At 37.7% G+C, this 11622-nt stretch overlaps 1 protein-coding gene across 7 annotated transcripts; it reads left to right on the top strand.

The window, feature by feature from the left end:
• The first annotated feature begins 1482 nt into the window (after positions 1 to 1482).
• On the top strand, positions 1483 to 5854 carry LOC137837517 (uncharacterized). Of its 7 annotated transcripts, none has more exons than XM_068646529.1 (8): positions 1483 to 1796; positions 3016 to 3219; positions 3332 to 3453; positions 4084 to 4184; positions 4683 to 4775; positions 4864 to 4965; positions 5371 to 5507; positions 5595 to 5854. In XM_068646529.1, exons 5-8 carry the CDS (start codon positions 4686 to 4688, stop codon positions 5635 to 5637), a joined length of 372 nt encoding a protein of 123 aa, XP_068502630.1. In that variant the 5' UTR covers positions 1483 to 1796; positions 3016 to 3219; positions 3332 to 3453; positions 4084 to 4184; positions 4683 to 4685; the 3' UTR covers positions 5638 to 5854. The 7 variants fall into 7 exon arrangements, 6 of the variants coding, with proteins under 6 accessions (XP_068502630.1, XP_068502629.1, XP_068502627.1 ...); XM_068646528.1 differs by having other exon boundaries at positions 4073 to 4184; XM_068646526.1 differs by having other exon boundaries at positions 3332 to 3484.
• The last annotated feature ends 5768 nt before the right edge of the window (positions 5855 to 11622 follow it).

Below are 11622 nucleotides of genomic sequence, written 5' to 3'. Positions count from 1 at the left end.
GCTATGCCATGAGATAAGGCTTGAACCAAGAATGTGGCAAGTGGCGCTTGTGCTCTTTCTATATAGCTTGCATCCTGCAAAGTCAGAATCTGAATAACCAATTAAATGAATGGGAGAGTGAGAAGGATACCATAACCCAAAAGTTGATGTTCCTTTGAGATATTTCAGCAAGTGTGACTCCTTAGGATTTGCTTGATATCTTGCACAAAGACACATCGCAAACATAATGTCTGGTCTACTTGCTGTTAGATATAGCAAAGAACCAATCAACCGTCTGTATTTGGTTTGATCTAGTCCTTTTCCAACAGCATCTGCATCCATGTAGCAACTTGATGGCATAGGAGTGCTTGCTTCTTTACAACTCTCCATTTCAAATTTCTTGAGAATTTCTTTGCAATACTTTGATTGGCATGGAAAGATCCCATCCTTTGTTTGCTTAACCTGCAATCCAAGAAAGAAAGACAATTCTCCCATCATAGACATTTCAAACTCACCTTTCATAGCAGCCACAAATTCTTCACACAAACTATCTTGTGTTGCACCAAAGATGATGTCATCTACGTAGATTTGCATAAGGATAATTTCAGAATTTGACTTTTTGATGAAGAGAGTCTTGTCTATCATTCCCCTTTCATAGCCATGTGACAGCAGGAAGTTGCTAAGCCTCTCATACCACTACCTTGGAGCTTGCTTCAGTCCATACAAAACCTTTTTCAACTTGAAGACATGATTGGGATGTTGATCATGATGATCTTCAAAGCCCGGTGGTTGATTCACATACACTTCCTCATTGATGTAGCCATTCAAGAAAGCACTCTTGACATCCATTTGGAAGAGTTTAAAACCACTCATACATGCAAAGGCCAGCAACAACCTCACAACCTCCAATCTAGCAACAAGAGCAAAGGTTTCACCATAATCAATGCCATCCTCTTGATTGTAGCCTTTGGCAACTAGCCTTGCTTTGTTCCTTGTGATCACACCATCTTCATCCAACTTGTTTCTGAATACCCATTTCAAACCTATGATGTTCATCTCATCTGTTTTAGGGACAAGAAACCATACCTCATTCCTTGAAATTGATTCAACTCTTCATGCATAGCTTCAACCCACTTTTCATCTTGGAGAGCTTCATCAATTGACTTTGGTTCAATTTGAGAGACAGAAGCAATGTGCCTAGAGAAATTTGAGATGGAGCTACCACTACAAAAAATAGTGTAAAAAATGACGGTTTTATTATGGCAGTTATTAATAACCGCCACAAATTTCAGTATAATACGTCATTAGATTAACCGCCACAATTATCTTTGTATAATACGTCATTTCAGTATAATATGACATTTTTAACTGTCGCAATTACCCTAAAGTTCCCCAGTTTTTTCCCTCCATACACCCTTTCTCATTATTCATTTTTTTTTAAACTTGCTTTCAGAAATTATTATTTTTTTCTTAAAACTTACTTTACATTGGAAAATAATTTTTTTTTGAAAATTTACTTAGTTTGGAAACCAAACCCTAACACCTCTTTCCTCTCTCCGCTCCACACCCTAACGCTCTTCCTTTCTTGCTCCACACCCTAACGCTCTTCCTTTCTTGCTCCACACCCTAATGCCTCTTCTCTTTCTCTCTGCTTCACACGAAACCCTAACGCCTCTTCCATATGGCTACTCCACACGAAACCCTAATGTCTATGTCTTCTCACAAAACCCCCTGTTCTTCACGAAACTAAAGCTCACTCTCGGGTCCGCCATCACCACCTCCGTGCAAGGATTCAACACAATCAATCGTTTGTTCAGGTTTGTGCTCGCGCGCCCTAAACTCTATCTTCAAAATCTATTGTTCAAAACCGTGTGTAATCTATCGTTGTTCTTAATTTGTTGTTCTTAATTTGTGAAGCAAATATTGTGTATGGCTTTGCTACTGTGATAAATTTACTGTGTTAGTGTGAAGTGAGGTGAAAACTGGTTCGCTGGTGAGTGTAGTAATTGAGGGTTTGGAGAGGTGGCAACTGGCAACAGTGGTTCCATGTCTGAGAATGTCGAGCTTGGTTGTAGTGGTGTTGGCAGAGGAGTTGCAACTGTGGAGGGATTTCTTATGTGAGATTGAAGAAAGGAATATCAAAATATTAAAAAAGAACTAATTATCCCTTCAGATTTTCGCTGGAATTCATTGGATACATCCCTGTTCACTTATAAGTTGAATATATTTTATTGCTCTGGAAAATTTAATAGCATATTAGCAATATCTGTTGAATTCATGGTTAAAACTATACTATAGTTGTGGCATATTTTTCATATATTGGTTTCACAATCCTGGGTTTTGTGAATATATTTACAAAGGAAGTAAATTATATTGCAATACATGGTCTAATATTTCTATGGTACAACAGGGGTTGTTTACAAATATAAAATTAGCAATAATCCTCTGTCACTAGTTTTTGTTAGTGACCAATATACTATATTCTTAATTTAGAGACTCTTCATATACACATCTGGTTGTGTTCCCTAGCTGTCTTTGCCTTATGTTTTTTTTTATGCTAATTACTAAACACTTTATATCATAGCTGATCTTACATAAATCTCAAATAGTCAGGTGTTGGATTTGAGACTTCTGTTCCATGTTCTTACATACTTTGGTTGCCCTCTCTGCTTTGTTGGTGTTGCATTGGGTTTGTATTTTTTTTAGTTATTTAGCATCTATTGTAAATTATAGCAGTGTGAAAGAGCGGCATTGTTTAATGTGTAATCTATATACTCTTTAGCTTAGTGATGAAGAATTATTCTGATATAAATAATGTCTCTGAATCTAGGCAATTCAAGGAAAAATTGATTTTGTAGTTTTATCATATAAAAACCATAAAGTACAGCATGAGTTTGAACTTTGAAGTGAGGTGAAGAGGAAAATTTCCTTTCTCATAAAAGATATGTGATTATAAGAAAATAGTCCTAACTAAATGGCTAGTCAAAGTATTAAAGTTATTTTACTTTATATATTGTATTTTCCTTTACACGACAGCAAGTAGAAAGTTGTATATCAAGGGTTGAACAGTCACCGACAGATTCTATGCAAAATGCACTCTCTCCATCATTGAAAGCATTGATTGCTGACCAACTTTTAAGGCACTCAGATAAGGATGTCAAAGTTGTAGTTGCCTCTTGCTTCAGTGAAATAACAAGAATTACTGCACCTGAAGCTCCTTATGATGATGATCAAATGAAGGTGTGCATAATTTTTTTACCACAGTTTATGAATGCACTTGACTATTATCATGGTCTTTACAGAAAAAAAATCAGTAAATCAATTGAATCATATCGATGAATTTTTCTTGCAGGAGGTCTTTCAATTAATAGTATCATCATTTGAAAATTCCAAAAAAATCATATCCCTACTCTTGCTTTCTGGAGGTGGTGCTAGCAGTGTTTTCAGCAATGGTTGAAGGGTGAAGAAAAGAAGGTGGGATTTGAGAGAGCGGTGGCATGGTAGAGTGAGTTTTAGTTTCCTTTTCTGCAGTGTGACCTTGCATCTTGGTCAATAGTATACTTCTACTTTATTTAATTATCTCCCTTATCCCTCACTCATTCCTATGATGTTTATATACCCATCCCACCACTTTTGTTTTGTATTCCTCTAGTGAAATTGACAGAAACAAAAAATGGGTGGTTTGGGTTAATGATGGGTTTGATTTGAATTGATCTGGTGGATTTTTCAAGCTTTTTTTTATTGATTCTGCAATTTTCATTTTAGGTAAGTATGACCAGTTATTACGTTAAAGAGTCTTGGCTTCTAGTTTAATCATTTGGAAGGGTGTTCATGAATTACCAATAAATGAAGAAGGAATTCTAGCCATGCATGCAAGGGTTTCACTAAAAAAATCATTAAATAAAGATAAAAATAATTAGTTATTATATTAATTAATTTAGAAATCATTTTATAAACTTATTTAAAATAATTTTTATTATTAATAAAAATTTATAAATAATTTATAAATTAATATTTAATTATTAAAATTTTAAAATGTTAGTAACTACATGTTTGCAGCAAAGAAAAAAGGCTTTGATTTTATATATAACAGACTTATTGCAGAGGTTGGACCCCACAAAGTGATGAACAATAAAAGTGAAAAGAGAAGTTTGGATAACTTAGAGTCATAGCAAGGGCGAGAATTGCTAGGCAGCACCAAAAGGGTACGTTTGAATATCAAATTTTATAATTTAATGTATTTTGAATATTGCTTAATACAATTCATATAATTCACCAAAAGTCGCTCTCTATTTTTGTTTTCATTTTCATTTAAAGTGACTTAATTCTACCTTTCATAAATAGCTGTAGAAAATTAAAATATGTTTTACTGTTACATTCATGAACTACAATAAACTATGCGAGAATTTTGCCCTTTGACCCTTTTCACTCTTGATTGAGCTTCCACATTCTAGTCCTTTTTCTTTTTAAGAATGTATTTTTAGTTTTGGACTTTAGATGTGTCAGAAAATGTTTTCGATCTTAAAAAAATTACATTCCTTCTAATTATAATTATCTGCTGCTGGATTAAACATGGAACAATGGGTTGTTTTTGTTGATTATCGTTTGAGGCCTTCTACAGTGGTATGGTAAACTCTGTTTTTTTTATTATTAATAAGCTTACTTTAAGTTTACACAAAACTGATTTCATTTTCACTTTGTAAAACATGTGTAATAGAAATAGAGATATAAGGAAGAGACAAATTATTCCTCACAATGGTCATGTTATGTCTTTGTCAAGAAGAAGAAATAATTTGGTATTTGTTTACTTATATTGTACTCTCTATTTTAATATATTACAATTTCTGCCACATTATACTTATATTATTATTGTTGAACATATAGAAAATTGAGATTGGTAAAAATATTGGACGAGCTGAAATGTGGAAGATCACACATAAGAGGAAAAATGGCACATATGTGAATGATGAGGCGCTGGAAATTGGGGTAAGTGTTTGGACTGCTTTGATGATGATGTATTGATCATAGAAATATATTGGACTGCTTTGATGATGATGTATTGATCATAGAAATATATTGGACTGCTTTGATGATGATGTATTGATCATGATGATATACTGGACTGCTTTAATGATGATGTATTGATCATAGAAATATATTGGACTGCTTTGATGACGATGTATTGATCATGATGATATATTGGATTGCTTTGATGATGATATATTGATCATAGAAATATATTGGACTCCTTTGATGATGATGTATTGATCATAGAAATATATTGGACTACTTTGATGATGATGTATTGATCATGATGATATACTGGATTACTTGCATAATATATTCTAACAAGTATATGTTGTTCTTTTGATTATTTTCAATTTTATCCAGGAAAAAATTGATGAACTAATGTTGACAAATCCAAGTATATGTTTAACACTTTGCTTGCATATATTGCTTCAAGAAAAGATATTCCAGAACATTTTGCTGCAAGGGCAGCTAATTTGGTTCATGCATCCACCAATGAGGTATTAATATATTTAAATATTTATTGGTGTCTTTTATTTTATAATTATAAACATACAAATTCATTAACTTAAAATTATTTATTTCAGGCATCAAATTATGGAAGTGGTGTTCCATCACCTAATCAAGTAATATGATCAAGTGCTGGAAGCAAAACTAATTAGGGATGTATGTTTTAATTTTAAACTTGATTAGGGATGTATGAAATTTTTATGTGTTTTAATTTTCAATTACATATAAACTTTTGAACATTATTATGTGTATTTTAATTTTCAATTACATATAAACTTTTGAACATTACTATGTGTGTTTTAATTTTCAATGAAATGAATGGATGATTATAACTTTATACATTATTTTATTTTATTATGAAAAAGTGGTGGTTAAATTTCATAATTGTATAAAACAGATTATAAAAAAGATTATAAAAAAGTCGTGGTTAAATTTTATTTATTCAGAATTAAAATTACGTTAGTTAAAAACGCTACTCTTTACGTATATTATGGCGCCAAAATCTTATTCAATGAATGTAAATTGCGACAATTATAACTGACACTATTTACGTATATTATGGTGTCAAAATCTTTTTCAATGAATGTAAATTGCGACAGTTATAACTGACACTACTTACATATAAAAACCGCCACTACTTACACTATGTTGAAAGTGGCGGGTGTTGCGGCGGGTAGCGTAAAACCGCCACATTAAACTTTGTGGCGGCCAGTTCTATGGCGGTTTGGGAAACCGCCACAAGCGTATATTGTGGCGGTTATAACCGCCACAATATACGAAAATAACCGCCACAATTTACACTTTTTTTTGTAGTGTACGTCTTGAGACACCTTCCTTTATCTGCCCTATGATGTTTTCCACTGACAGATCTCTAGGAATCCTCTATTCTTTGGGCAACTCACTCTGTTGTAGAATTTCAACCGGTTGTTTTTCTGCGAATCAACCGGTTGTTTTTCTGCACTGATGCTGATGAGAATGAAATAAATGAGGCTTTTATTAATGAAGGAAGAGGACATTCGCCTTCACATTTGAAGTTCTTCCTTCTAGTCTTCTCAAAATTAAAAGAAGACATAAAATAAAGATGAGGCCCAAGCCCAAGCCCAAGAAGGCCAAAGCCCAAAAAGCCCAAGTCCATCCCATGAGGGGCAAGGCCAAGCATTAAATAAAATAGCATCATTTGAATTACTCTTGTATAGTTGTAGGAGGTGTGGATATTAAATAAAGAAGTGTGAAAATGTAAAATAAAGTCACATTATCCATGTGACTTAGGAGAGTAGGTGTAGGTGTAGTTTTTAGGAGGTGTCATAGTAGAAAAAGGTCACACCTCCCATGTGACTTGTTTTTTGTGGGAATTTCAAATAAGTTTTATTTGAATTTTCCCACCTATTTTCCAGCACCCTCACACTATAAATAGAGGTGTGGGCTCTTGTAAAATGCAGATTGGAAATTGTTATAGAAAAACTCTACTCAAATTGAGAGAAAATTGTGTGAGAACTTTGTCTTCTCCTCTACCTTGTCTTATCTTGGGTGCCTTGGCTCTCTCAAGTGGCGGCATTTGCTCACTTATCTTGGATCCTTCACACTCCAAGTGGCGTGATCACTAGTCAAGCTCTTCATCTCCATAAGTTCTTCTCTCCTTCATCTTCCATTTCATTTTCCATGCTTTACGAAATGTTAAACATGTCTTAAGCTTCTTTCTATTCGGTGTTGTGCTTCCTTTCCACTTTATGTTCGGTTCTTTTCTGTTCTAGCTTGATTTGTTCGGTTCATTTCTGTATTTGGAGCTTTCTATTAAGTTCATTTGCTCTTATACACATTTTAATCGGTTCAATTGGCAATAGATGGATCTTCCATGTGAGTTTGGTGTTTGGTGCAAGTTTTAATGAGTTCTTGAAACATAGAACATTAATCCAATTCTATTAAAAGTGCCTATTCTTTCTCCAACTCAAGTTGATTCCATAGAATGTCAAAGAATCATCTCTATTTGGCTAGTGGAATCATATCATGTGGTATCTAGAGTTTAGGTTTGTTCTTGTTTAATTTTGAGTTGTGTTGCACTTTTAATTCAAGAGCTCTATATTTCTTGTTGTTTATCTTTCTGTTTTTAGGCTTAATTTGAGTTTTATTGCTGTTTTCTTATTTGTGCCTTTCAAGTGTTTGTGTCTTTTCCTTTTTGAATCCATACAAGTTTTGTCATAGTCATGTTTTTCCAAGAATGTCATCACTTCTTGTAGTACTTTTATTGAATTTTTTGTTTCCTGCTTTGGTGTAATACAGTTTTCTGAATTTGTATCTTGATCCTTTGTGCATTTTCTATTTTAGTTTTGAGTTCATACTTGTATTTTAGATCTATACAAGTTCTTATACATCATTTCCATTATGTCTTTGCTCGTTCTTAATTCTGTTTTTCATTCTTGTTAGGATTCCTCTGTTTTTCTAAAAACGTGCTTACTGTTTTGATTTATTGCAATTGATTTACTCACTGAAAATTTATGAAATTCTGGATTTGAGTTCTTCAAAGTGTTATAAAACAGTAGAAAAAAGAAGTAGTTCAAAATTCCAAGTACAAAAAAAATGATAAATCAAAAACAAAAAGTGTGCAATTCTGCCGAAAAAAATACGGTAATCTGGCAGCAATTTTAGAAAATTTATATCAATTAATTGGCTTACTGTTTTTGAGTAATTCCAGTGCAATTGTTGAGATAACATCATAATCAAGTTCTCTTTATATCATTCCAGTTAAATCAGTGAACATCAAGCACAGTTTGCATAACAATATTTTCCAGTAGCTCTGTTTTTGTTTTCTTCATCTACTCTGGTGCTTTTCTTTAGGTATCTTTTGTGTGCCTTCTTTTTCATTGAGTACCTTATTTTCTTGCTTGTCTTTTATTCATTACTCTTTGAGTTTGTCATACATCTAGTATTCCTTTTGTTATAGCCTTTTATTTCTTATACCTTTTCTTGCTTGTCTTTCATTATTCATTGGTTTTGTGGTGAAGTGCTTTGAAGATTGTGTGCTTTTGCTTTGACATATTTCATTTGAGGTTACTCAAGGCCTCAAGATCAGCTTGGTAAAGGGACCATTCTTTCTTTGGAGTGATTTAAGTGACACTTCACTTCGGCAGTTTGGTTCCACTTTATTTTTGCTAACCTTGTTTTCTTAACTTTGTTTGCTGTTTTGTTTGTTATTTTCTTTTATAAATGGCTTCATATTCCAGCAGTGGTTCTTCCAAACAGCATTATTCTTGCAAAGCTTCTGCTCTTGATGAATTAAAAAAGGCAAAATGAACCATTAATGTTCCGTCCGATTGACTTGGGACGTCTTCGTGCGCGACCTCAACCGTCAGCTAGGGACTCCTTCCTACGGGTTACCTGTGGATTCCAGCAAAGAAAGGAAAAAGGGCGCCCTAGCGGCCGTTTGCACTCCGACGCTCAAGTCAGCCAGCAAGAAACACCAAAAACTATGCACCTCCGTATCGCAGCACTGCGTATGACACTCTGAAGGTGGTAAAAAGGAAACTGTGTCTAGTGTATATTTTCTCGTTCTGGCCAAAATCCTTCCCTAGTCCCTTGTGCGTAACCTCAAGGCTCGAGCAAGCAACTAGAGTGTTTCTGGAAAATTAGCCAAAAGTTTGAACCCCGTTCCCAACATCGTCAGCGCTTTTTAAACTACCCAAGCATTTAAAGCACCTTAAAGCGCTTTTAATCATAAAACGTAACGCACTCAATTAACGCGTCTAATTAGAAACGTAGCGCATTTAAGACGTTGAAACGCTTGGGAGCCTTTATAGTACCTTAAACGCTCGGAACAGAAACTGTATTAAATGACTTTAATTACCTGGTACCTAACGAAGTGGTGTTTCTATTCTGACCTGGCTGTCGTACACGTGGAGGACCTCACAGCGCCATGACCCCATCTGGGGACGTTTCTACGTGTGAGTCCTCTTGCTTGGGAGTGTTACTGCGCAAGGGGTGACTTTTTGGGTGCCAACTCATGCCCCCAATCATCTAGTCACTCACTTTGAGAGCGTATCTGCCTTCCTCTCGTACCCTGCGCCTGGCTACCCTGGGCGTGACCCTCCCCTTGAGTCGTATCTGTCCCAAAGGCGTCTCTGGGGCGGCAGGGGTACTTCACCAGTCAGGCTGCCCTACACTGGTGCTATCGCTATGGCCTTGAAGCCACCTTTTCCTTCTCTTTATCACTACCCCGGATTATCGGGACCTGAGGCCTTCCCACGGCGTCCCTCCCTCCATGGTCTTTCCTACCCATGGGTATCGGGGAACCGCGCTGTGACTACCTTGACTTAATGATATTTGATCTTGGCGACGCCCTGGTTGGGCGATGCCTCCACCTAGGCGACGCCTCGCCTTGGCGACGCTTCCTCTTGGCGGCGCTGGTACTTGGCGTCTCTTCACCTAGGCGACGCCTTGTGTTGACTTTGACTCCTTGCGTTGACTTTGACCTTGACTTTGTCAACGCCCGGATACGGGACGGTACACAAGCCCCCCAGTCTTAAGCCGAAGACTTGTCTTCAGCGCAAAGACTAAGGCCTCGCCCACGCCGTCCACGTGCCACCCTGATGACGTGTCATTCCCTGCTGACTCAACAATTCTCGAATTATTGACGTGACACTCTCTGAACCATAGGGGTGGTCTTAATGGCTGATTGGACATCCTCTGAAGCGGGGAAAATAACACCTTTTGGGGCTACGCCTAATCGTGCGCCACGTGGCTCATCACATGGCCAGCCTCTAGGGTCTCTTGCGCTCCCCTTGGGCGCTTAATCCTTGGACACGCGGCACGATCTCACGACTCTTGATTAGCGCCTCTTGGGTTGCAAATGTAACGTTCAAGTTACCCCAGACCCCGCGCTCACACCACTGTTACATCCATTCTCTTTACATCTCCGCACTGTTCACCGTCTTCAAACCCTTTCCCTGCAACTCCTGCTCTTTCCTTCGTGCTCTCCTTCCTCCCTTACTACAACAACAAAGGTATGATTTTTGCACATCCCGACTCCTCTCCTTCATCGCATTGCATAGTTTATTGAACTGCCTGGGACTGTTTACGTTTATGCATTACTGTGTTCTTCCGCTTCTCCTTTCTTCTCTGTTCCCTTCACCTTCTCTCTGGGTTTTCTCGTGTGGGTGATATTTCCTGGGGTTTTACCCCCTTTTCTGTCTTGGCATCACATTGTTAAAAACCTTTTTCCTTCTTCTTTCTCCAGCTATTTATTCACACCATGACTCGCCCGAACTCCCAGTCTGGTTCTCCCCCCAAGACCCCCAAGTCCAATTATAAAGCCTTCTATACATGGGCCCCCGACGAGCTTTTGAACGAGTGCACCAGCCTGACATCCTTTCAGGACCTGGAGAATCATCGTGGGGATCCCCACTTGTATAACTTTAATGCTTTCTGGCGCACACATGACGCGCACATCTCCGTTCGTCCCGGCCGACCGGGGGAACCTGTGTGTGTGGATGACAGACCTAGAAAGGGTAGTCCCTTCTTCTTCATGTACCAGACGGTGTTTAAACACGTCGGGGTGCGCCTCCCATTCACCCCCTTTGAGAGGGAACTCCTCACCGAGATTAACACAGCCCCCGCCTAGCTCCATCCCAACAACTGGGCATTTGTAAGGGGTTTTCAAATTCCCTGCGGGCACCTGGGCATCCTTCCTTCCGTGGATGTTTTCTTGCATTTCTTCGAAGTGAAGAAACAGGGGAAAAGCTTTTGGGTAAGCTTCTTCGGGATCGCGGGCAGGATCATCCTCTCCCTCTTCCAGAACTCCTATAAAAACTGGAAAGGAAAGTTCTTCAGGGTGTGCAGCGCCAAGCACGACCACACAGCCTTAGACGGCTTTCCCCTGTACTGGACGGAGCACCCTAAGCTGCTCAGGGCCAAAGCCTTGGATGAGCTATCCCCTGCTGATAGGGAGGTATGCAAGGCCTTGGCTGGCCTGGGGATCGTCTTCGATACATTGAAGCTTATCGCGAGCGAATACAACGCTCACGCCTTGACCACATATTTTGGTAGGGAGACCCTCCCCTTACCATCTTTTGTTATCTGTGCCTTGCTACCAGATGTTTTTTCCTCTGGCCTCTT

Source organism: Phaseolus vulgaris, chromosome 4 (genome assembly GCF_000499845.2).
Source record: "Phaseolus vulgaris cultivar G19833 chromosome 4, P. vulgaris v2.0, whole genome shotgun sequence".
NCBI classification, from domain to species: domain Eukaryota; kingdom Viridiplantae; phylum Streptophyta; class Magnoliopsida; order Fabales; family Fabaceae; genus Phaseolus; species Phaseolus vulgaris.
Note: the sequence above shows the minus strand (reverse complement) of the source record. Positions and strands in the feature narration are given on the sequence as shown.